The 27,852-nt window shown below is 35.7% G+C and overlaps 1 protein-coding gene across 3 annotated transcripts in view; it reads left to right on the top strand.

Annotated features, from left to right (window-relative positions):
* NAALADL2 (N-acetylated alpha-linked acidic dipeptidase like 2) overlaps positions 1 to 23,184 on the top strand; it is a 1,067,904-nt gene extending 1,044,720 nt beyond the window's left edge. For all 3 annotated transcript variants that reach the window (XM_058661080.1, XM_058661082.1, XM_004591287.4), the window contains one exon: positions 21,604 to 23,184. In XM_058661080.1, the coding sequence (XP_058517063.1) occupies positions 21,604 to 21,802 (199 nt within the window). In that variant the 3' untranslated portion in view covers positions 21,803 to 23,184. The remainder of the gene's footprint in view (positions 1 to 21,603) is intronic.
* The last annotated feature ends 4,668 nt before the right edge of the window (positions 23,185 to 27,852 follow it).

Raw genomic sequence — 27,852 nt, 5'->3', positions numbered from 1 at the left:
TTCCCTATGTAACTTTACTTTTCAAATCAATGAATTAATCTTTTTTTAAGTAAAAGAACAATTAATCAGATCATTATAAAACTAACTTCTCTGCCATTCATTCTAATAACCAACTAACAATGTCAACAAGCAATTGTCTATACTAAAGGACTGATGTTTTTTATATAAAAACATTTACTTTTGTGAATTAGCATCTGATTTATTTTAAAACTAAATTGTGGAACAACAGCTCGACGAAGAAACAAAAATGATTAGATTATCAATGCAGCAATGTTGGACTTAGCATTTGTTTATTTCCTTTTATGTTGGCTTTTTCTAAATTAAAATAGCATACTTTAGAACTTTGATTTGTGCAAATATCTTGAGATTAAATATGACCCAAAGACAGTGCCGAAAAAGGGTGATACACACTGCTTCCTTTGTACTCACTGAGGTTCATAAGCTCTCATGAGCAACATAACAAAACTGAAGCATTAGAGCGTTGTGTATCGTTAACGTTTCAGATGTTCAAAAATTTAGCACCTGATGAAATCTGCATTATCAGTAGTAGTATTCTTATTGAAGGTCGTTTTTTTTTTTATCACCCCAAAACATGTAGCAGACATAGAATGTTGAAGCTCAATACTATGTCAGTTAATTCCATGACGTTGTAAACTGTTGCTGATGTTATGTCGGGGCTTTTAATTGATAGGGATGGTGCTCTGACGGCTCTACCTTCAGACCAGAGATGGTCTCCCCAACAAGCCGTTGAATTTGTCTGGGCAATGAGATGCTGGACTCTAGGCTTGGTATCTGCTTGCAATGAAAGAATCTCAAATGATTTTGAACTGTGGTAATGCAGCAAGGTGGAGGAATCCACCATTGGGGGGAGGGTTTGGGGAGGAGTGGGGGGAATCCCAGTACCTATGGAGCTGTGTCACATAATGCAATGTAATTAATAAAAATATATATATAAGAAAAAATAAAGATAAGAAGTCAACAAAAGAAAAAAAAAGAAAAGGTACACATGGAAAGGGCTAAGAACCAGGAGGCATGATTCTGTAAGCTATATTGTTTGTTTGCATAAGCCCTTCCCAGGAGCTTCCTGTTCAATTAAAGGATTAAAAGGCCTTCTTTACTGGATTCCCTTCTTCCTCAAGGTTTATTCAGAGTACACCAATCAATAACCCTGGTTGTCTTGCTTATCTGGTCTCTTTACTAAATATCTAAGACTAGAACTTTTGCAACTAATGGAAAAAGTGATGCCTATAATATATAATTACATTAAAATATATCAACTTGGAAACTCATCAGGACTGAAAATAAGAAAAGGAAAATACTCATCGTTAGTATAGAATTGAATGCATAATTGATATAATATAAAATAAAAATATGACAAATTCTTAAATTCATGAGTTTTACACATTTTTCTGGCAATCTACCTTTATCTGATAAGTTGTATTAAGAAACTAAAAGATAATCTAGTTAATCAGATTCATTTTCTCTTCTTTTTTCCATCCTGCCCTTTTTACTCTCAAGAAAGAAAGGGGGAGGGTAGGAGTGAAAAGAACAGACAGAAAAAAATAGAAACAGATAAAACCAAACCAAAGAAACAAAATTACAGAGTACTTCACCCAAAAGTATATCCTCTCTATCAGCTATCAGTCTTGGAGGATCTCGAGAAGCTTAAATGTGCCTTGTGCTGTAATTGGTGATTATGGCTGTGGTGTAACTTTATGCCCTACTATGCTTTATCGAGAACATTTGTTTTACAATATAGTTTAATCTCAAACAGAGGATAGGAAATTGAAAAACCATAGCATTATTTTTTTTTTAAAAAAATCTATTAGTAACCCCATGCTAGGCACTAACTATACTTGATGCATATCTCTGGTCTTACAACAGTATATATAATATTCTGTTGAAACTGGTAGCTTTATCCAGGACTTTTGCTTCGCAGCTCTCCCCCTTGTATTTTACCAGACCCTCTACAGCTGCTTATGGAACATCTGCTGCTTTTCCCAGGTGCTCTAGTTACACATTTTTATTCTGCCAATCATATGTTCATGTAGATGTTTTCCCACTATGTAGCAAATAATTGTGCAGCTAAGAAAAATTAAAAGATTCAAAGCTAACAAAACTGGTAACTGGCATTAATCAATTAAACAATAACAGCTGGTTGTAGCCATTCTGTTTTATTTTATTTTCAAAGCAAATTTATAAATTTTGTCAGAACTAGGATAAAAGATTTAAATAAATTGTTCGGTTGGATAAAATTCTAATATATTGAATCAGTAAAGAGAAGTAAATATATTTTATTTCACCAAAAAATGGAAATTGAATACTAAATCAGTACTTAGATCTAGACTGAAAGATAATATCTATGAATTTGGGTGACATTTAATTTCTTGCAGTTTTTCATTCTCATTTTAATCTTACTATTTTTATTTGTGAGCTAGAAATTGGATGTGATTTCTTCAAAATATCTACCTAGGATTAATACTAGTCACATTGCAGTTGTTAATTCAGCAAATACTTAGTGGCTACCATTTGGTAGAACTATCCCAGGAACTCAGAAAAAATATGCTACGAAACATAAACAAATCTATCATGAGGGCCTTATCTAATACTAGGAAAATTAGTATGCAAGTAAAAGAATAATAAATACATGGTCACTAACTTTAAAATTGTCTCAATGGAAACATGAGGGTTATTTCTTCTTTTAAAATGTCTAAGTTGATTTGGGAAAAGTGTTTGATGCGAGACTGGAGTACTAAATAGGGACCCAGAGATCATTGAGAAAGGTTAGATAATAGATTCAGTTCTTTAAAATCTATTTGTACACAAATGGTGGCTTAATTTCATGTATTTGTTTGTCTATTCTCTTGTGTCCGTATTGCTGTCATTGCTGTGTGGAGAAATGATTACAGAAGTATGGGGGGAAATGAAGATAATTGAGAAATGATGTGGTATTTTTATGCTCCAGGTCTGTCCGTCAGAGTTCTCCAGGGTAACAGAACAAGGGGAGTTTCAGTCGATTGGTAGGAAGATGACAGATAGAGAATGGACAAGTAGACAGATTATTTTAAGGAGTTGAATCATGTCATTGTAATGGTAGACAGGGCTTAGATACCCAGAAAAGCAGTATGGAATCTCAGGGAAATATTTGGTGTTGCAGTGGAGCGGAACTCTGTAGTCGTGGCAGGCTGGAAGTTCAAGTAGAATCATCATGTTTCAGTTTTGAAGCAGAAATTTGTTCTCTCGGGAAATCTGTTTTTGCTTCTGAGACCTTCGCTTGAATGTATGAAGCCCACTTGTATTATCAATTATGATCTTCATTTAAAGCCAATTGATTATAAGTACTGATTCATCTGTGAAACATTTTCTTGGTAACATATCAACAAGGTTTGGTCAAACAGCTAGGCAACATAGTCCAGCTACATTGACAAATGACATTAATCTGTAGAGATAATCTTGCGGGGGATGGAAGTGGAGGGAAGAAGATGATATTTTAATATTTTGGAAATGTAATTTACATTGTTTTTACTGATAGATTGAATATGAGGGTAAAGAAAAGTGTAGAAGCCAAATAAAACAAATCATTCCCCAAAGCAGTGTAGTTTTAACAACTGTGATATAGACAGAGCAATTCTCTTTTCAAAAAGGGATCCTGCTGATTTAAAATGAAATAACATGAATGACAAGGTAAGGTTATTTTTGCATAGTACTCTAAATGGCTAAATGGCTAAACAGTCCTTGGGAGAAACTATCTGGTTCTATTTTGCTTATCCTAAGGTGGACTAAAACTTTACCTTGCTTTCCCTTTCTCATCCAAAAATAATTACATGCAAGTAGTCAATTGGCTCCGAATGCAATAATGTGAAATCGAAGAAACATGCCAAATGTTTTTGGAAAGAATCATCTTTACATATGCCGGTTAAAGTGTTTCCAAACTTTCCTATTACTCATCCTAGCAGGTTTCATTTTCTAATCGAAGCTTACATATGCTACAGCAGAAGTTTGGAAGATATGTTAACTTAATGTCATTTTATTTAAAATCATTCAAAACTAATAAAATACAGCCTTGTCAGGTACAAAAATGTTTGAGATATAGTTATATTTTCAAATATTAACTATTCCCTTTCCAGTCTGTTAAATATTCCTTTCTGGTGCACTCATCCACATTTTCTTAAACAATAAAATTGAACAGGCAGTTTTCAGAAACTAAGTAGAGTTTTTTCTTAAGGATGATCCATAGTGCCATTTTTAAAGTAGAATATCAAATAAATGAGGGAAAAATTATTCTGGGCATTATCAATTAAGAATGAGTATTACCGCAAAACATGTTTCTAGAATAATTTCTAAAGATGGAGGAATTATTTTGCTTCACTTTAGTTTGGGAAATGATTATCACTCTATTTTTTTTAATTACTTGGTTACGATTTGAAATGCTCATAATCTGTAAAATTGTAGTCTCCAAATCTAAATTGCTAATTTTGCTTATAACTTGGGTTTAAATTTCAATAGATTTCATTAATTTTAGTGTATCATAGTATTCTCTTACCTGTGGTTTTTCATTCTATGATTTCAGATACCTATGATTAAGAATAGCTTGAAAACATTAAATGAAAAATTTCCAGAAATAAACTGCCGATTAATTTTTAAAATATGATTCATTGTGAGTACGTTGATGAAATCTCATATTAATCCTATTCCTTCCCCAACAAGACTGCAAATCATCCTTTGTCCTTAATGTCCAACCTGTATATCTCACTGTCCTGTTAGTCTCTATTGGCTCTCTTATCATAATGGCCATCAGAGTATCAAAATGCTTGCATTAGGGCCTAGCAGCTAAAATCCTCGCCTTCAACATCCCGGGATCCCATATGTGCGCCGGTTCTAATCCTGGCAGCTCCACTTTCCATCCAGCTCCCTGCTTGTGGCCTGGGAAAGCAGTCAAGGACGGCCCAGTGCTTTGAGACACTGCACCCGCGTGGGAGACCTGGAAGAGGTTCCTGGTTCCTGGCTTCGGATTGGCGTAGCACCAGCCATTGCGCTCACTTGGGGAGTGAATCATCGGACGGAAGATCTTCCTCTCTGTCTCTCCTGCCTGTCTATATCTGACTTTGTAATAAAAGTAAATAAATCTTAAAAAAAAAAGAAAGAAAAAATGCTTGCATTCAAGTAGCCCCATTTTATTTAATAGCAGCCTTATTCAAAAGTAGTAATGCCTGTAGTAGTCTTTAATTATACTGATATAATTGCCCCATTTCATAGTTGTCGCTCTCACTGTGTCTGCTGCATAAATTAAACTTTATCAAAGGTATGCAGATATTAAAAACGTGGGTAGAAAGTTTGATATCATCTATGATTTCCCCTGTGGAAAAGGGAGGACTATGGCCATGTCATATTTGTATATTTTCTAGATGAATTAATTTTTCTATGATTAAATAATTCAGAATACTTATGCTATAATTTGTATGTTGAAATTCAGTATCTCTTATATACAAAGCATAAGATAAACATATTAGCTTTTTGTGGCTATCATAACACATTTACCACAGATTAGGCAACTTAAAATAACAGAAATCCATCCTCTCCCACAACAAGTTTTGGCAGAGCCACTGATCCTCCAAGGGCTCCTAGGGAGAATCTGTGCTTTGTGCTGCCAGCATCTGCTTGGCTGTGCCACATCACTCCAGTGCTTCGCGGTTTCTGTTTGTTGTCTTGGGGTGTGTGTGTGTGTGTGTGTGTGTGTAGCTTCCTCTTACCCTCTATTATGAGGTGATATGATCCCATTTACAACCTAGAAAGATAACACAAGATAATGCCTTATAGCAACATTCTTAATCTATCACATGTGCAAAACGGGCTTTCTCAAAGTGAGATTGACAAGTCCTGGGGACAAGCACCTAGGTATATGTTTGAGGCCAACAGTCAACTCATTACTCTAGATAATGTGAAGTATCTGAGTGTTGGTTCACTAATGGACTGTTTTCCCATGGATGTATCAGTTGCTAGGTTTTAGGTTTTCAACCTCAAGCCTATCCTGCACCCTTTATCTTGGGTCTGGAATTCGAAAAACTGCATTTCTGCTTACCCAATCCCTGTTACACAAATTGATAGGAAATAATTAAACTTAGAGTGGTAATAAGAAAAAAAAATGGCTGAAGCCTTTGACCCCTCAATGTTTTAGATGTCATATCAGTACCTAGGTTTCTCTCAAATGCCCCACATTATCTGATAAATAAGAGCACTGATGATAAGCATTAGCTGTTTGTCACTTCTTGAAAATCAGTACATTAAGTTAAGGTAAGTGAATTTTGGCAGTAAGGGCGACTGAATTTGAGACTATGACACCAAATATATGTCCTCCTTTCCAATATAAATATATGTGGTTGATTGGGTCTGGATAGACTATTTTCAGAGATTGTAAATTATATTACTTATGCACTCATGGTATATAAATAACAATTGGACCTTGAAGGTCAATGCATAAAACCTTGGCACATTTAGCAGTACAAGGTATGCTGTTACAATTGAAGATCTGTCAACATTTCTAACATGCCCTATTATTTCAGCGTTGGACAGCAGTCATTTATCCTTACTTTTTTGTGTGAATTATGGCTTGCAAGGCCTCATCTGCGGGAGGGCATATTTGAGTTCCTTTAACATGATTTTAACAATAACTTGGCAACAGAATTTGGCTAGTCTTCAGCAGCGTTAGAACCATGCCCATGTATAAATATATATTTAGCTGTCCAAAATGCTTTACTTGTATATGAATGCCAAGAAATAGCTTCATGGCAATGTAAATTTTTTTCTTCCTGTTGTTGATTTTGTTTTGTGGCTTTTCATTTGGGGGGATGTATAGTGACTGTGTAATAGACTGTGGTGTCCGGATGTGAGGATGCAATGCAGTGTGGGTCTCTGCTTCTGGATTGGAGATGGACTCCCAATGGAACTGTCGATTGTGTCTTGATGGTAGGATGCTGGACTCTGCTCTTGACCAAGCCTGCAATGATGAACGTATAACTGTTTGTGAGGAACTGTGCTGTGGTAATAATATACCAGAACTCAGTGTGCCAGGTAGGGAGGAATTGGGAAGGGACTTGGAGAGGGGTTGAGGAAGTTGCAGGGCCTATGGAACTGTATCATAGAATAATAATAACAATAAAAAGAAATTGAGAAAAACAGAAATAAACCGTTAATCCAAATTTTTTTATTATTTCTGTTTCTTTTGTTAAAAATGGGAAATAATTTAAATATTTTAAAAATGTTTGGCATATCAGATGGTCTCTAATAAAGACTATTGCTAATGTGGAATGTGAATTCCTTATTGTAGGAAATTACTGTATGATTGCATAAAACAACTTTAGTAACAGGATTCTGAAGAGGCTACTACACAATCAGGAATAACAAATAGCTCAAAGTTTCTGCAGTTGGCAATGACATAACAGTTCCTTTGTGTACCTGGTGTTAAGATGAAAACCTTTGTCAGACCTCATGTCAGATAAGTTTCTTTTTTTTTTTAAAGATTTATTTATTTTTCTTACAAAGTCAGATATACAGAGAGGAGAGACAGAGAGGAAGATCTTCTGTCCGCTGATTCACTCCCCAAGTGAGCGCAATGGCCAGTGCTAAGCCAATCCGAAGCCAGGAACCAGGAACCTCTTCCAGGTCTCCCACGCGGGTGCAGGGTCTCAAAGCATTGGGCCGTCCTTGACTGCTTTCCCAGGGCACAAGCAGGGAGCTGAATGAGAAGTGGAGCTGCCAGGATTAGAACCGGCGCACATATGGGATCCCGGGATGTTGAAGGCGAGGAATTTAGCTGCTAGGCCACACCACCAGGCCCTGGATAAGTTTCAACAGGTGTTTCTCTTGAGTATCTTGCAGGCTTTCTCGTGGTAAATATATCCTCAGTATCTTTTCTAAGGCAATTTTTTGGGGGGGATATATACAATGCATTAGGGTAGGTAGGCATTTTATATAATGTTACCTCATTTCATTGTTATAAAAACTGCAACCTGTAAACATTAATATGTTTCATTTTACAAGTGAATGAAAAAGGAATCAGAGAGACTCAGGATCTCAATGTGCTCCATTCAGAAGTCGAGTGGGAAAGTGCATGGGACAGATCCCGAGGCTGTGTGACAGTCACGGGGTGATAGGCAGTCCTTTACTACCGAGGGCTCTGACTGGCCCCAACTACCAAATTGACAGGAAAAAATTGACAGAGAAAGCACATTCTAATTTTTGATAATGTTTATAACATACATATTAATGTAATTTATAATAGAAGTAGTATTTCTGCAAATCAAGTCCTTTTTCACCAAAGCCAATATAATCAGAGCTAAAAATTTTAGAATGGAAAGAAGAATTTGATTTAAGAAGAAATACAGTGAGAGCTGCTGAAGAGGTGGTCTACAGTCTCTGAGCAGTACTTGGCTTTCAATCGTCATGTATGTAGTTCAGTGTCAGTAAAGCGATGTTTCAGTTCTTTGTCTCTCAGATCAAAACACATGTGTTTCACTTGCAAGGTCTTCTCTCCAATTTGGATTTTATTACTACCAAGTGCAATGCTTTACAGTACAATACATAACACAATGTCCAGTTATATGAATTGGGGAGGAAAGAATAAAATTCAAATGTTATAATCCCAATGGAAGACAGATTAGACATTGTATATATGTGGAACCATGTAGCATATTTATACATTTTATGAATATATACTCATGTATTCTTACATAAATTGACAGGCACAACATATAAATTTTTGTATAGAAGTATTTACACATACAAAATTCGTGCTTGCACTCATATTGTAAAATACACAAGCAATGAATGTGAATATAGCAGGGGTAGCAAGGAGCACACTTAAGATAAAAGAATTTTCTCTCTGCTGACACTTTATGTGTTGATAAAAAACACAGGAGGCAAAAGGTAGTGCTGTTTAAAAACTATTCACAGCTGGTCAATACTGACAATAAGATTGTTATCACTGTACTTCGTCTCCATCTAGAAAGTGAAAAATAATTTTATCCTTCCATTAAAAAAGATAAAACAAAGTTTACCTGGCTATGTAAGGTGTTGATTAGATTTTATTAAACCACCTTTTTTTTTAAAAAAAATTATCATTCAATATGTTCTATGAGAAATATATCTGTACCACAATCATTGGGTTTATTTTAAATTTAAAATAGCAATATACTTGCTCATCTTTATCACGCATTTGTCTTCCTTTTGGATTCAATTGTTGAATAAATAACACTATGTTAATTAGTTCATTCTTTACTAATAACTAAGTTTCTTTCTTATGTTTGACATGAATCATTTGAAAATTAATTAGTACTTGTTTTGAGAGATTAAATAAATACACGAAGATTTAAAAAACAAATCTCGAAACAATTATATGCATTTGTTTGAAATTTCTATCTTGCTACTTTCAATTCATTTATCAAATTAGCAAGCATTTCCATGTGGTTTTAATCAGATTTATGTGAATATAAGACAGTAAAGCAATTAAATTTATATTGTAGTTTAATTTTCAGCTAGTAGCAATTTACACTAATAATCATTGCAAGCTCAGCCTAAGAAATGCTTTCTTGGAAAAAATATACTGACATCTTACCCAAATACTTATAAAAAGATAAATGATCATCGAATACAGTTAACCATGAAAGTAAAACAGTTTCATCTTTACCAGGCTATCACAATCCATATTGTATTTATTGTAGACAAATGATTTCTAGCATCTCTAATTTACCACTTTCTGAGGAAAAATTTAGTGTAAACTATTTTGAAAATGAATTTAACCAGTGGTATTTGTGGAAAATTTTTGGAAAGATTTGCTTTATTATATTTTATTTTAGTTTTCGGAAAGGTGAATATACAGAGAGGAGGAGAGACAGAGAGGAAGATCTTCTGTCCAATGGTTCACTCTCCAAATGGCCGCAATGGCTGGAGCTGAGCCGATCTGAAGCCAGGAGTCAGAAGCTCCTCCAGGTCTCCAAAGTTTTGGGCCGCCCTCGACTGCTTTCGCAGGTCACAAGCTGAGAGCTGGATGGGAAGCAGGGCTGGCGGGGTTAGAACTGGTGACCGTATGGGATCCTAGGTGCATACAGGGCAAGGACTTTAACCACTACACTATCACGCTGGGCCCAAAATTTGCTTTATTTTTATTGGAAAGGCAGATTTACAAAAAGAGGAGACAGAAAGATCATCTATTCACTTTCTCACTGCTCCAATAAATAGCCACACTGGCAGAAATGAATTAATCTGAATCCATAAGCCAGGATCTTCTTGGTCTACCATGCAAGTGCAGGAACCCAAAGCTTTGGGCCACACTACACTACACTCCCAGGCAACAATCAAGGAAGTGGATGGAAAGTGGGGCACCCAGGACAGGAACTGCTTTCCATATGGGATCCTGGTGTATGAAATGGGAGGATTTAACCATTGAGCCATCACACCAGGATAATTTGTGGAAATTTCATACCAGCATTTGTTTTGCTTTATATGTTTATACATTTATAGTAACTAAACATGTAGAAGACAACAGCTTTTTTTTTTAAAGATTTATTATTATTGGAAAGCCGGATATACAGAGAGGAGAGACAGAGAGGAAGATCTTCCATCCGCTGATTCACTCCCCAAGTGAGCCGCAACGGGCCGGTGCACGCCAATCTGATGCAGGGAACCAGGAATCTCTTCTGGGCCTCCCACGCGGGTGCAGGGTCCCAAATCTTTGGGCCGTCCTGGACTGCCCTCCCAGGCCACAAGCAGGGAGCTGGATGGAAGTGGAGCTGCCGGGATTAGAACCGCCGCCCATATGGGATCCTGGGGCTTTCAAGGCGAGGACTAGCCGCTAGGCCACGCCACCGGGCCCAGAAGGCAACAGCTTTTAAACCATTTAGTCTTTTCCATGTAAATTAGCTCAAAACTCAAAAATCCCTTCAGATGTGAGACCACTTCTGTTATTACCTTTATCAAATATAGTACATTGTGATTAACACATACTTGAGGAATGAGTTCTAAAATAATTACCTTTTTTATTTCTGTCATCACTCAATACAATTAATCCTAAAGTTTCTGGAATATGATGAGAGTAGGGTTTTTGTTGTAAGTTTCTTCTGCTTCTATCAAATTGTAGAGTCTTGTTAGGCTGTCTTCAAGTAGAAAATATCCAATCCTATAATGTAAATATAATCCAGACTTAATCAATTTAATGTATTTAAATATATATTTCACAGACTACCAGATGGTTATGTAACTGAGACTGAGAACGTATTGTGTTCTGGAGGTCTTGACTTTTGAAAGGCTAAGAATTCATTGAATGATGTTGTTTTCAGAAAATTGGATTCATATGTCTGCCAAAGCATTCATTAGCATGGACCAGAATGTCAAGGTGACTTCATCAAGATGTCTAGTACAAAGAACTCATTACTTTTCTTCCTCTTAGTTGAGGGCCACAGTTGCAAAGGGTGCAGTTAATAAGAGCATTAATTATTTTCACTTATATTGAATATTAATCTTTAAGATAGAAAGTGGAGGCAGATGAATAGGTCTGAGGTGGCTGAATAAAGCCCAGTGCTTTAAATATTTGGTATTTTCCATAGTGACAGAGCTACTTAAGTATCCACAAAACATTTATTATCATTTGCTTTCTTTAAGTATAGCTACTAATGTAATTGGCCATTCTTTTTTTGTGAAGTTCTTTTTAAATTAACTATTAATTTTTAATAATATGAAGGCAACAGATCTTGTGCAGTTCACAGATACAAGTCTAAGAAAATAATGACTTATCTGTCTCTCTCCCTTGCTTGTTTCCTTCTTTCTTTTTAATTTTTATGATAAAGTATTTATAATATATAATCACTGCCTTATTGCCTTACTCAATAATGAGTTTCACATGTAAAAATAAATTGAAAATGAATTACAAAAATCAGTTAGCTGACATTGGTCATTTCTAAAGTGCTTTACACTGCACAGTCTGCCACACCCAGTAAATTAATTCTGATTTCACAAACAGAAAGAAATGGGGCATTACAACAAATAATTCAAATTGTAAAATATAACTATAACCTAATTAACCCCAATAAGCAATTATGCCTATTTCTTTTCCTTCTGATTAAATTGATTTATACATTCACTGGTTCTTTTAAGAAACTTATGTTTGTTAGCAAAATGATAGGATAAACAATGTTGAATGAAACAAAATCTGTTAGTAGGAGTTTTTGTGATACCTGGCTTTCTGACCTTTTTTCTTTTGTCACTGAAAATACCCCTGGTTCCATCACCATGATCCACATAACACTTGAATATGCAAGCATGAGACATGAGAAGTGGAGTTCAAGACAGTATCTATTTTTCTTACCAACTCTTAGGAATAATGTTTTGACTTTAAACTGTTGAAGAGGTAATATTATTTACAGAGACAGAAACAGATAGAGTAGATATTCAGATATTCTGGAAAAGCGTTTTATTTTTACTGAAAGAGTTATCACTAATATTTTGATACAGAAAATTAACTTTTCTAAGTGTTATTTGGGGAGTTGGGAACTACAGGTTTACTTTCTTATTTATACTATACAATATATGCAACATGTAAGATTTTCAGCCTCAATTTCCTCCCTTTGGTGCAAGAAATAGGCACCGTAGGATCAGGCACAATGGCCTAGCACCTGAAGTCCTCACCTTGAACACAACAGGATCCCTCATGGGTGCCGGTTCTAATCCCAGCAACCCTGCTTCCAATGCAGCTGCCTGCTTGTGGCCTGGGAAAGCAGTCGAGGATGGCCCAAAGCCTTGGGACCCTGCACCCGCATGGGAGACCCGGAGGAGGTTCCGGGCTCCTGGCTTCAGATTGGCTTAACCCCAGATGTTGCGGTCACTTGGGGAATGAAACATTAGATGGAAAATCTTTCTCTCTTTCCTTTCTGTGTATCTGCCTTTCCAGTAAAATAAACAAGTACATAAATCTTTTAAAAAGGGAAAGAAATAGGCACTGTAAACCAAGCTAAGAGGCATTGTTTCCCTCCCATTGTTCTTTTCCGTTTCCCTTGTTGATATTTTCAATTATTCTTCTACAAATAATTTAAAGAACCTCTATTTTGTCAATCTTTTTATTTCCAAAACATTGCGGTTTATTATGACAGTAATTTCTTATGTAGTTAATGTGTCATTTACATTATGTTACTTAAATCACATAATTTTGTTTGTCACTTGAAGGAACTAGTTTGGGAGCAAAACAGGAAGTTTGGGTTATTCAAAATCACTGGAGTAATGATAGAATGTAAGTGAGTATGACCCATTGAGAGAGAGAGAGAGAGAAAGAGATGCTCTTCCATTTGCTAGTTCACTCTCTACCTGTCCACAGTGGACAGGGTTGAGCTTCACCTGGACCTCCCTGCCCCTACTACTGTGGGTATCAGTGGCCCAAACACTTGGACCATTTTCTGCTGCTTCTCCAAGGCCATTAGGCCCTTACCAGGGACTGAAAGTGGAGAAGCTGAGACTCAAACTGATGTCCACGTGGGATGCTGGCATCACAGGTGCTGCCTCAGTGATAACACCGCAATGCCAGTGCCAGGAACCTCTTATATGAGAGAAGCAATGAAAGAGTTTCTCTTAGAGAGAAAATGGGTTAATCGTTCCCAAAAGCAAATGAGTGGTTTCAAGTACTTTATAGCTTAGCTGGAGTACACACATGTGACGTAAGTTGAACTAATTGGATGCCACATCCTAGGACTTAAAATTTTAGAGTTGGAGGGGAAATTTATTGTTATTTATTCTGTTTGACAGGACCCTAGAAGCAGTAGATCATTCTTTTATATGGATTATGAAATTTGAAGAAAATTATTGAGAAGCACCATGCTAATGGCAATGGTTGATGTCTCAGACATCGATGTTCTACATGTATCTTGGATCAGGATCTTGGCTGTGCTCTTGGCTGCTCTGCTTCTCTGGGTTGCTGGGTTACTGCCAAGTTGATGTTGTCTGTCACTTCAGTTGGCTCTTGTGTAGATCACAGAAGCTGTGTGTATACTTTACATGTTCTTTTCCAATCATTTATTTCATTCTTGCATTAAGCGTGATTAGTTTTAAATGTTGTAACAGCAAAATTTTACATGTACTTTTGTTTATAGTTTGAAACCACCACATTTTCATTTTCTTATACTAACAATAGAGTTAAGTGAAGTTATTTGTCAATTTATTGTGATGAAACTTACTAAGCTAGAGAACGATATCTGAATATCCATTTAAATATTATCTTGTTACATTGTCAATGAAAATATTTAATGTGTAAAATATTTAATCTGTAAAAGCTTTTAAAATTAAAATAAATGTTTTATACAATTACATTAAAATATTTTTCATTAAATATCTAAAACATTTGTGATCACTGTTCACAACTTCAATAGATCAATAACTCTGCTTTATATTTATTTTTTTCTTCCAGCTAAATTTAACTAACTTATTCTGTTTATTTTGAAGTTTTCATTTGGAACAATGTACTTGTTCTTCAAGACAAATAACACATTATTTCACTCCAGGAAAGTCACAACCAAACGCCAATTTAAGAAATACCTAAATTGTTTAACTAGAAATAAAATATTTAGCGATCAAAGAAAATCTGTGGTTTAGTAACTATATGTATTATGTATCTGAAGATATTCTATTGGAAATAATGTAAAACCATTCAAACTGGAAAATAGCTTAACTAATGGAACTGAAAAGAAAAAAAAGATGGTGAGCTTTTAGGGCATTTGGTTTGATATTTCAAATTTCCCAAGAATAAATTTCTAGCAGTCTTTAGCTTTACCTTTTCTGTATTACTTGATTACTTTATTTATTTATTTATTTACTTATTAGTTTGTATGTTTATTTATGTATTTATTTATTTGGTTGATTTTTTATTGGCTAAAACAACAACAACAACAACAACAACATATATAGTGCTCCCAAACTGTGACATAGAAACTAGGTGCGTGAATTGAGATAATATCCCCCAAACTGATCTGCTTGCTTGATGTATAGAAAGGGTAATGGAAGAAAGATATTTATTGCATAGTGCGGAAAAAGCAACTAGGCAAGGACTACTTGATTCTGTAGCAGTTGAGTGGGACTGGGTGAAGTTTTATATAGATTGAAGTTGAGGTGGAGGTATAAGTTCAGCGACTGTCTAACTCCCTGAGAGTCTGTGGTGCTCGTGGTCCTCTTGGACTGATCAGTTGCCCTGTTTCAGGGGGTTTAATGCTTCATTTATTTATTTGGAAGGTAGAGTTGGAGAGAGTTCTTCCATCCACTGGTGCACTCATTCAATGGCAGCAGGGGCTGGGTCCCAATGACCAGGTTAATTCAAGAGACAGGAGTTTTCTCTGAGTCTCCCATGTGGGTGACAGGGGTGAGCGTGGAGGGTGAAATGCCTGGATCATCTTCCGCTGCAGGGAGATGAACTGTAAGTGAAACAGACAGGAATTGAAAACGTGTTCACGTAGGATGCCTCCGTGCCACACCACAGCCCCTCTGGGAAATTTTTCCGATAGCTAAGTAGGCTGCAGTCTTTCTGTGGGCTACCTGCAGATGCGACTCTGTTCTGCCACAGACCTGCAATTCCACAGTAGGAAATCCCAGAGACTATTATCCACAAAAATGTTATCTGTTGGAGAAGTCAATGAGCTCCTGTTCCTGGTGATTAGAATCTCTTAGAGTTAATGGTTAAGGAACTGCAGGCCTAGTGGGGCCACTCCTCAGTTCAGTGTGGTAGTGCTGGCAAAATGGCTTGGTGCAATTTGACAACTGTATTGAAAACCCTGTACATTACATTTTATGCATACTGTTGAAATGAAGAAAAAGGTTAGTTTTCATTGGTTCTCTCAGAAATTCCAAATATAATGTTTGGTTAAAGGTTTAGCTTGTTTTTAACTTGAACTGTGTTATTTGAGTTAATATCATGAAAATTGGAATCAAATGCCCCAAACTAAATGGACAATATTAGAAAGTATGTCTTTTAACTGTGTCCTAAGCTTTATAACATGGAGTAGATTTATATAGCCTGTGTATGGGTATGATACTACACAGTGAAAAGATTATATGGCATAAAGGGACTAGACAACCAGCATTCTCGATGTACAAATATACACAATAACATGAAAACTGTAAAACATAAAATTATATGAGTTAATACTATATGTAACATTTGAACTGCAACCTGGGACCAAAGATTAAAAAAATAATAATATTTACGTTTATTGATTAAATTCTTGGCTTCCACTAAAAACTATAATGGTCTCTTTTTCTGTTTCTGAGCACCTACCACAGCCAGTTTCACGACGTAGATGTTTAATAATGGCTGTTGAGTAGTCAAAGCAGAAAAATCAATGTTGGCTCAATTACTCACATTATTTAAATAGACACAGCTTAGATTACAGGGTTTTTTTTTTTTTTTTTTTTTTTTTTTTGCCTTTAGAATGACCTTTTGAAAAGAAGCCGTTCACATTCTTCAGGCCTTAGAAATAAGAAAGTGGATGCAAAAAATGGAAAAAAAAAAAGCCAGAATTAGCTTTAAAAAAAAAAAAGTGGCCTGAGCATTAGTGTTTACAGAAGATAATGAAGGTTCTGAGAGAATAAGGAAGAGAGAGCTGATGCAAATATTTGAGATGTAAGATTAGGAATCCTGGCATCTGTGTGTTAATTGCCAAGGGATTGTAAGCTATTCACATGAAATTGTCCTTGTAAGGTGACAGGTACTTGCCAAGAGGAAGCTGAAAAAGTAAGAGACACCTAATTCTTAAATTAGGAAATAAGAAGTACCAAAATTTCTGGTTGTAGGTCAGATATGCACTGAAAGGTACATAGAATTTACCTGGTATGAAATAAAGAATAAGAGCATGAAAAAGGAAGATTAACAATATTACCATCTTCTCTGAATTTTGGAAGGTAAGATCTGAGAATTTTCTTTAAATTCTGCCTCCTTTTTGAATTAGTATAAGGTTTTTGTGAGCCACCTATACCTTTCCTTTGTTGATAAACTGTCCAGCACTGTGTTATAGAAGGGAATAATCCAAGAATAGTCCAACCAATTCTTTTGCTCAGAGAATTTCTCTTAGAAAAAGCCTAGATAGTGAGACAGACTGAAAAGAATTGATGATAGCCAGTAACAACACAACTGTTTCTCTTATCACAATATTTTCCCTTATTATATTCTTTTTAAAATGGAAATCGGGTCTTTTTTTCTCCATTTCTTGAGCAGTTATTCAGTTAGATGAATTTTTAAAGTGATGTTACCTAAGGTGTAATGTCGTGGACTGGATGTTATTTGTAACACTGCTAGATAACAGGGCATCCAAGACGTAAGGCTCCAGCATAAATCAGATGCTGGGAAGGATTCTCTTCCTGTCTTGTGAATAGCCAGCTGCCTTTCTGCAGCATATTCTCTCCCCCTAACTTCACAGGAACCCTCCCCAAACCACACATTCTATTATCACATTTGTGGACAAGAGCTTTGTGAAAATTTTGCTTATTACTTTGAAAATCAGAGCAATAGAGGAAGAGACAGAGAAGAATTTTTCTATCTGTTGAATTACTTCCCAAATTCTCACAACAGCCAGACTTTGCCCGGGTCTCCCAGTTCTAGGGGACTTAGTTTTTGAGCGTTATCCGCTGCTTCTCCACACTCACTGGCATGAAGCTGAATCAGATCAGAGCAGCTGGGACTCAAATCAACACTTTGATATGGGAAATCAGCATCATAAATGGTGGTTGATTAGATAAACCACAGCAATCCTGGGATTTGAGTTTTAACATATTTACTTTCAGGAGCTAAATTCAGTTTATACTAATGGTAACTTCATTTTTGGCTAATCTAAAATCCCATCCAGCACACTGTAAACAGCATTAGAGATTTAACAAGTAAATATATAAAGCCTAACTCTATAATACACATTTTGTGCAGAATATTTGGCAGGACATTTTAATAGCAATTTCTCCATTTAATTGTTTAAAGAATCATTGAATACACACTGTGCATGTTACTTTAGCAATGGTATTAACAGACAACATTGAACTGATGCCTACGTCAGCTTAAGCCCTTTCTGTCAGGAAAGAAAAATACTACCTCATTATATTCAGTTCCTAATGATTTATTAAAATCCATCCCACATTTTAGTGGCTGAAGTGACAGTTACTTACATTGTGCATAATTCTTTAATATGGCCATTTGAGCTATATTCTTGTTTGTGGTTCTTCTGGTTTGGCCTGGAGTGCCTGGTACATCGTATGGCTGGGTTTATACTATACGCCAAATTGAAAAATTTTCTGGATAGTCTATGGGAATTATGACCTTAGGTTATTCTGGGGTGTCATGGTCCAGATTATTATTTTAATGTAAGAAAAGCATATGAGGATAATATTTGCTCAAAATACATCAGAGGAACAAGATTTATTTACATGCAGAATCTTTTCAGTGGCTTACCAATTATGCAACTTTTTACGTATAGAGATAAATACAGAAGTCAAATCAGACTCACAAATTCAGCAGATTTGGAATGGAATGGAATTCCAAAGTTGTGTTATAAAGGAGTCTGCTTGTAGAAAAGTGGATGGTTGTTTTCTTTTTTTGTTTTTTTGTTTTTATTTTTTTTTTTGTAAACAACCCATCACATAGCTTTATTCCTCAGTTGTCTGGAAAGTGAATTTAAGGTTGAGAGTATCAATAATAGCATCACTTCTGACTCTGTTATTGTTAGTATGAACTAAATTCAATTATAATTGAAAGAACACTTTTGCTATATATAGTGTAACCATGTCTTTTGAGAACTCTTAGGATGTAACACACAAGTCAAATAATCTATTCTGAGATATAAATACAATTGTCCGCTTTTAGCTATGGGATACAGTAAGTATAATCCTACAGAAATTAAGAGTTGCATGCAGTTGAATGAGCCTTTCGTCTTTGCATTCGTCACAAAAACCCAGTCAGTTTGGAAAGATGACATGATTTAGTGTGATTTCATTTAGGAATTTCTCAGCATGTAGTATAATGAGTGTGAATTCAGGTTTACAATGGGAGGCATCCAGTCCCCCTGTTTGAATTCAGAAGGAACATTTGAAAGAGACCATTTCTATCATCAATTCACTAATTCACTCATATGGAAATGATTCATGAATATTTTAGATGTCTTTGTTTCAATATTCATTTTTTCCCTCCGTTTCCTTTGGCCTTACTTGGTTCAATGGGAAAGATTTGTCAGCTGAGTAAAGGTATTTTATCTCCTTCAGTGATGCTGCTGGGAGTTATTAATTAGGTTTCAGAGTTTGGCGCTGCTCTTTCCTGGTCACCGTGATGTGTCATTGAAACAGACCCATTAAAATGAGTGATGTGTGTTGTAATTTCATTAGTGTCATCAATAATGTATTACACTTTCCTTTTAGTAGTCTCTGTGTTGTGTGGGGGTCAGAATGACTGTATGAATTACATTTATAAGATCCAAATTGTTACAGATGAAGGAAGATAGGCATGAGGGTGGAATTAATGTTATTTTAAACATGATAACAACCAAAATGATTTCAATTAAATAATATTTTAATTAGATCTGATGTCTCTTCATGCCAAGCTGAGATCCATGTTGTGAGGATGCAAATAGACTAGTGATTTATTGAATAAAAGCTGTGCTAACACAATCTCTTTGTCTTCAGGGAAACTTCTTAACTGGATTAAAACAGTGTCGTTTAAAAGCATGAAATGGTTCACTGGGAAATATCAGATCCTTGTGATTATAAAAGACAGGCTCTGAAAAAGAAAATATTTTCTTGCACCCTTCACCCTGTTTTCCTTCCAGACATGTCTTTTTTGACTGGTTATGTGTTGATTGGCGGAGTGTCCCATTCTGAAAAACATGGCTGCACAATTTGGATGAAAAATGCCTTTGGAAAATCTGATCTAGTATGTTATTGAAATCTTTAAACGTTGCCTAAGTTCAATTTGGTCCTGCTAACTTGAAAATGCCATGACGTGGAGGCCATTATGTGGGCACGCTCCCAGCACGCAGGCAGGCTGGTGCAGTGCTCCGCTCTTACCATGTAAACGTGCTATGGTGCCATCTCCCACCACCCTAGCTACTGGCGTCCCCGGAAGTAAAATGAGATACTCCAAGCCTACCATCGTAGGCTATGTGGTACATTGACCTTCAGGTTAAGAAGAGTCTTTCTAAAATCCCATACATCCGGGCCTGGCGGCGTGGCCTAGCGGCTAAAGTCCTCGCCTTGAAAGCCCGGGATCCCATATGGGCGCCGGTTCTAACCCCGGCAGCTCCACTTCCATCCAGCTCCCTGCTTGTGGCCTGGGCAAGCAGTTGAGGACGGCCCAAAGCCTTGGAACCCTGCACCCGCGTGGGAGACCTGGAAGAGGTTCCTGGTTCCTGGCTCCTGGCATCGGATTGGCGCAGCACCAGCCCGTTGCGGCTCACTTGGGGAGTGAAAACATCAGACGGAAGATCTTCCTCTCTGTCTCTCCTCCTCTCTGTATATCCGGCTTTCCAATAATATTAATAAAATCTTTTTTAAAAAAACCCATACATCCGCATTGCGCTCGCCACTGAATCATTTCTGATGGATGTCTTTCGCATCATAGTAGGCTCTCTCTTGCTGTGGGCTACAACACCAAAAGGTGTGTTTGTGGAGGGTAGGGGGCAGAATGAGCTGCACCCAGGCTGATCGTTGGCATCCTGTGTTCCTGCCAGGATTTTACCACCTGGCTACAGTGGCTTCTTGACTGTGGCATTCCAGACTTAGCCCTGAGAAGCAGTTGTACCATGCGGCAGTGAGAAGCTGAGGGGAAACTATTGTGCTGGGAGAAGGCATTCTGCAGCTCGCAGATGTTTAAAAACCGGTGACCAGGCTTCACGATTCTGTTCCAGAAATGCCAACTGGGCTTACATGTAGCTAATTAGGACATGGTTTCTTTTACATCAGGCTCTGTCTGGAGCCTCTGACAAGTATTTGCACGTGAATATGAATCATGGAAGATGAGTAATTACCTGGGAAAACGCAAGGTTGTTCTAGAGTGGTAAAAGGTCGCTGCCCCACTCGTTTCAGATGTCTTTCTTTTCAGTAGACTTTGTTGCCAATTTATTTTAATAGAAAATGGAAGAGCAAAATGTCAAAAAGGCAAAATTGAGAAACCCTGATTTTTTTCTTTCATTTCTTTCACTTATTTAATTGTTCGTAGAGCATTCATTGAACACACTGAGTCATTTAGACTATGAAATTTCCCGTAGTCAAATTGTTGTTGACACACAGTAATATCATTTAGAGTTTTGTTCTAACCCTTATGTTTTTTAACACTTCATTAGATTAAAATTAAATTTTTATCAAACTTCTTTTTTTCTTCTGTTTCCTGGGGTTTCCCACCACCACGAGAAGGGGCCTAATGTCTGATAATCTTTATCATCGATCTGAGACACTAATAATGATCAATATCAATATCTGTTCATTGACTAGATGGTTAAGTTGTGTTTTTTTTTTTTTTGCAATTTTTCCTTTATTTGTAGAATATTGCTGCTTCTTGTAAATATTCATCACAATGTTTGACGCTTGCCCATCCCTTGTGTCTTTTTTTTCCAGAAACATCCTGTACCGTGTTGATGAGAAGACAAGACAGTTTTCGTTACTGATGGAGGCTTGGGAACACTGCAAGCCACTGGCATCAAATGAAACTTTTCAGGCAGCCCTGTCAGAGGTGTTGAACAGCATTAATTCAGCTCAGGTTTACTTCAAGGCAGGACTTGATGTGTTTGAGAGTGTCTTGGTTGGAAAGAACTGAGGAAACGCTCCGCATTTTAAATAGTTGGTTTACAGTTTCGCAAGCTAAAGTTCTCATCAGAACAGATATTTTGATAATGAAGATCTTCTCTCCAAAATGACTTTTTGACACTTATAGGGCAGTTGTTCCATTGTATTTTTCATGTGCATATAAAAATAACATTTTGCACATTTAATAGTTTTCTTATCCCTGTGTTTCTGAAAATATAAAAGCCAGTTATTCAAATAATACTTAAGATTTATCTATTAAAAAGATATCTGCTGTATTTTTATACATATAGACTATTTGGGGGGAAGAGTTCCATGTTCTGAACAATGTTCATGCGTGTGGACAGAACACACAGAAACAGTTTATTCCCCCATTATAGAGTTAATGGCCTAGTCTCAGTAATAGGAATAACAAGTTGGCATGTTTTTAGATTACCCTCACTGCTAAGTGTTCAATATGAAGAATTCAAGTATTCTGACAGAGTGATTGGTTGCCTCAAGCCACTTCGAATGTTTCTATTTTGTGAAATGAAGTTCCTTTTCTTAACACAACTAGATGTAGTAATACACTGCTTATGAAATTGTATTTTTTTAAAGTATTGGTGAAAAAGAGCCATAAACATTCCAGGGAAAAATCTCAAGGTAACTGCACAGAGCAATTTAAATGCAAATTTTTTCCTAACTTAGAAGGAGACTAGCTTTGAAACCCTTGATTTGCTTTAGTTGATTTTTGTAAGCATTTCATGAGTGATGTATGTCTGAAAGGGAGGACGTATTTCTTTCTTTACGTTCTGTTTTGCTCATGTTTCCTTTGAAAGCAGCGGCAACTCCAAATCAAAGTGTCTCATATTACTTTTCCTTCTTGCATCTTTTCCCAAAGTCCCTCGACAAAGCAGTTGTCATGGACTACTATATAATTTCTAGAGAGAATTTGGAAAGTTTCTCTTCAAAAGCAAACTGTATTAAAAAGCAGCAAAGTCATATTTCTGCCACAAACCAAAAAGATTTATTATGAAAGAATTATTTTTATCAATGAAAAACACATTAATTTTATTAAAAACTTTTGATAGTTTCCACTTGGTTAATCTTAGTTGTGACTAAGATTAAAGAAAGTACTTGTGCTTCTAATTTCATGCAGAAAAATGCAGTTATAATATTATAACAATGTGTCTTTCACAATATTTAATTCCTTTTTTATGTGGAAAATTAAGATTTTCATATTAACATTGTCGTTGCCTAGTTTATTTCTCTATAATAAAATTCTACCTATTAGATGGTAGATTAAACATGGTTAACTTTCAGGAATCATATTACGTGGTACAGGGTAAAGCAATTTTCCTTAGGAAATATATCTTAGGATTTTTCATGTGAATTTTTCTGCTTTTGCACGTTGGATATGAGCAAACAGTTTTGCACAGTCCTTTGCGTCTAAGTCTTCAGTTTTTGTGGAGAGAATAAACCTACGTTCAGTATAAAAGAAGCCTGAAGTTGAGGGGAGAAAATTACTCAGTATTGATTAATTGATTTTTTAAAAGTGTACTGTTCATATCATACAAAATGTTTATACTCTTAAGACGAAGTAGAGAATTCCAGAAGTTACCTATATAATTCAGGCAGAAAGTCATTTTTTTTTAGCAAATCTGAATTGGCAACATACAGATGTTCTTACATGTAAAATGAAACAAATGTGATAGTTCACTTTTCTAACCAACATACGTGCGTAAGAGTGTTTAAGAGGGTTGACAAAAACGATCTCTGGCAGTGGAGTGGAAATGTACATCTAGACATGTATAGAATGGAAGAAAAGAATGCCTGTGTCGAAGGATAGTTAATATTTCCTGAAAAGTCAGTATTCAGTTTTTCATTTGGAGTTAAATTGGAAGCAAGAAATGATCTATTTATCAGTTTTGTAGTTTATCATTTTTGAAAAAAATTCTAAATAAAATGATTTCAATAATCCATAAGAAAATTGAGTGCCCTACCTTTTTAATTTTTAAAATATTGCATATATACATAAGTCAAGCATGATTTCCTTGATATTTATGATAATTTTACTGTTCTATATTCTTTACTTTTAAATAATATGATGCATGCTACTTGAAAATGAAGTTAGCTGCGGACTAATATGGAGAGGTTATGCAACGATTATCACAGAAGTTTAGTAATTTTACAAATGCTGCTCAGATATCCCCCTTCAAAAAACTCTTTTAACAAGCAGTGTGTCTGCAATGGTACCATTCTCACAGAATTCTTCCAAATTTATATTATTTGTTTCCTTCAACAGATGCATATTAGCAAACTACAGAGCAACCTAATGGCAAGTATTGTGTTAATTTCTCCTTCATTCACAGAATTGTGTTAGGAAATAGTGAATCATAAATGACTATTTTCCCAAGAAAGTAGGGCAAGTATATATTGCAGGTAAAATATCCATGGAATATCGTCCTCTATGGAAAATTATATGCCTTAGAATTCAAAGGAAATCTATAAGGAATTCTAATCAAAGCGTTAGAATCTTGCCTTCACTCAAAGACTGTATTATCAATCCTACCCAGAAATGGCAACCAAAGCTAAAATCATTAAAGAACTTGTACATAGTCATATATTTATATAGTACCAAAATACTGTTGATTCTTAGCTTTTCTAGCTTTTTGCACAGGGTATCTCATTCTCTCCTTGACAGTTATAGAGGATCTTTTCCAGTCCATTTTATCGAAGCAATCATTCTTTCAGGTGTTGCCTGGGCTAGGGCTGCTGCTTGAACTCAGTGCTGGCTCATTCCCTGACTACATGTAATATATAAAGTTGTCCCTGGGACTCCAGGCAAGGTACACAAAGATTGGTCCTTGGGAGTAGGTTGGAAGAGTTTCTGTGTGATACAAGAAGTCAAGAAGGAGGACATCGAGCAAAAAGCTTTTTACAAAGAGCACTTGTGCACTTGCCATTATAATCTGCTTTCTAAACTGTTGTTTCTCAAAATGTGACATTTGAGGACAGTGGCCTAAGATAATTCCTCTTCAGATTTCTAGGTGCGTGTTGAAGTTTGGTTTTGTAAACTCTATTACTCTTTTCTCCTGGGAGAACTTTAGCAAGCATGTCTAAATAAATTGAAGAGTCACAATGAAAAGTGGGTCAGGAGACCTTGCTAATAATATGGCCATTTAAAAGAAGGGAAAAAAGATGGGCCTGTTTTATGCCTAAGGATTTAGGTGCCGCTAACGTATCTACCTCTTATGTGTCAGGCACAGTTCTAGATTGTTCCCAAATGTTGATTTTTTTTTGTCTCATTGAATTGCACGCATTTGGAAAATGAGGAAATTATATTGAATGACTTTACTAATATCCTGTGCTATCAAATCTGCCAGTGGACATTCCTCTGTGTTCCTGCTGGACCTGTGGCTTTCCAATCCTGTGTTCTTCAGACTGAACAATGTTTTTCATAATGAGTGCTACAGAAAACATTAGAAGACTCTTCTTATTATAGAAATAGATATAATTGACAATTATAATGCATCTTTACATAAGTGATCAGGCATTGCAATTTGCTACATGTATGTTTCAGCAAGGGCGTTTGAAGAAACAAATGACGTAATTCCAGATGATGGTAACATTCCTTCCCAAAATGTATACATATTTTGATATGTAAGTCTGAAGAAATCTATCTAAAAAGTCAAAAGTGACTGTGCTACAAATAAAACATCCAAATACCACAATATCACAGTCTTCTCAAAATGTCCCTCAATGTTGTTCCTCCGCCTTTCATGAATCAGGCGTCATGATCTGGAATCCAAGATTTTGTAACATTCTTAAACATTCAAAATAATTTTTAACACACACTATATTGCAGCTTTTCCTACTGGGAAGACAGCTGCTACATACACAAAATAAACTATCTTTTATAATTTCACTAAGGGTTAATTAGCATCTCTGCCTCGAAAGAAAACTGAAATGGTTTGCACAAAAAAGTAATAAGCCTTGTCCAAAACGTGTTCATCAGACAATATACCCTACGTGCACATGTGATTAATTACTTGAACAACTCTGTTTAAGTGACCCTTAGCTTCATATGTGCTTGGTAGAAAAGAATTGCTTAAACTGCCAAATCATTTGTTCAGTGAAAGGAAAATATACTAATAAAAATATCAGCAATATGATGGCTTAAGCACATGACTGTGGATACACCTGGGAGGAGCAACTGAACAATATATTTTAAAAAGGAAATATTCTACCTATTTGCACTAGTGAATATATATATGTGTGTGTGCGTGTGTATACACTATAAAATTCTGATGTATATATCTATCATACATACACACACGTAAGTGTGTGGGGGATATGTATATGTATATATATATGCATATATATATCAGGATTTGAAGACTCACTTAATTCCCATTTTGATTGCTGTGCTAAAAGAGTTGTTTAAAAAAATTCAGAGTTTTAAGCACCCATTAACTGAATATTTCTTAGGAAAATATCAGTTTTGTACAATTCACAATTTTAAAAGATGCAGATTTGAGGAAGAATAGCAAAATATGTTTATAGAATGTGTGTTTTTTTTCCCCAGCATGCTTACTCAATATTCTGTTTTATCTTTCCAGATATATCTGGTAATGGGACCAGTCTTTTTTTTTTCATCAATATGCAATTTTAATACTTATTTATTTCAATTTGAGTCTCTGTGCTAATCTACCAGGAGACTTAGGTCTATAATACCTTTCCGTTAACTCTTTGAAAATGTATACTGAAGTGCCTTAAGCATACATACAACGTCCAAGAATCTGAGATCTTCTTTGTTGTAAAGGGACATACCCCTGAAAGGCATTTGTAATCTCACATTCATGTTGGATCTGAATACACAAAGCAATACCTTAAATTAAAGAGTATTTCAGGTAGTATTCAATACAGAGAAGCTGCTTCAGAGTTGAAGGTTCCCAGAGAGATTTTGTTGCTGTTGTTGTTTGAATTTTACAGTTGCATAGTTATCTATAGACAAAATGGTAATTGGATGCTTTCAGCCAAATTTCAGTCATCAAGGTTAAAGAAACACATAACTACCCAGATTTGTATTAATGGATTCAGAAAAGAATTGAGAAGCAATGGATTGGTGCCTACATCTAGAAGAAAATTCTAATGAGTGTAGACTTAGCCTAACAGTATTGGCCAGTACCTTTGATGTTTTAACCAATAACTGCTCACGTGACTTTTCTCTGAGCGAAACATCTTTTATAATCCAGTTAATTAATACGTACCCCCTCAGTTCCCAAAGGACCACACAGGTGGCTGTGCTGTGCCATATGTCTTGTGCTGTTTTCCTGCAAGCTCAAGAGATTAATATATAATCATTAGTATGAATTATTACGTTTCATTGAAGTTAATGTTGGTTTTTTGTTCTAATTAAGATACATAGCTGGCATCTCACTAGAAGCTAACTAGAGAAGTGGAGTTAAAGTTTCTATTTTAGTGAACTACATATATTCTTCAATCAAAATGTGTAATTATTTAATTATCCAGCCTGCTCAGCAATTACAGTTCTCTAACTTCTCCAAAAAACTTTTGTTCAATATTTCAGTAAACAGATGGTCATTGCTTGTTGTGTGTTTTGTCTGTACACTTTCTTAACCATTTTGAATAATGCTTCCATTGTATGTGCCAGTGTTTTAGTAAGCTTTTACTTTTATAAAAAGTTGCTGCCACTGAACTGTGTTATTTTGAAAGTTAAAATCAAGTGTTATTATTCCATCAAGAAAGTTTTATATGTCTTTAGTAAAAAAACAAATACACAAACAAAATATTTTGCTACATCATTACAAGTGTTCTGAAGGAAAGAAAATTCCCAGATGGTTAAGTGTAGCTTGCATAATTATAATCCAAAGAAATTATAAATAATTCTGTTCAGCAACTGAGCTAAAACTCAATTAGGTGATTTAATATTTACATTTTAAACAGAAAGGTTTAATAGCAAACATATTCACGTATTCTTTAACTTGCAACCATAAGCATATGAGTAGGATTATGTACAGAAAAATGAAATAATTTAAGTATTTTTGCAGACATCCTGTA

The sequence above is a fragment of the Ochotona princeps genome, chromosome 3 (assembly GCF_030435755.1).
Source record: "Ochotona princeps isolate mOchPri1 chromosome 3, mOchPri1.hap1, whole genome shotgun sequence".
In the NCBI taxonomy this organism is placed as follows: Eukaryota; Metazoa; Chordata; class Mammalia; order Lagomorpha; family Ochotonidae; genus Ochotona; species Ochotona princeps.
Note: the sequence above shows the minus strand (reverse complement) of the source record. Positions and strands in the feature narration are given on the sequence as shown.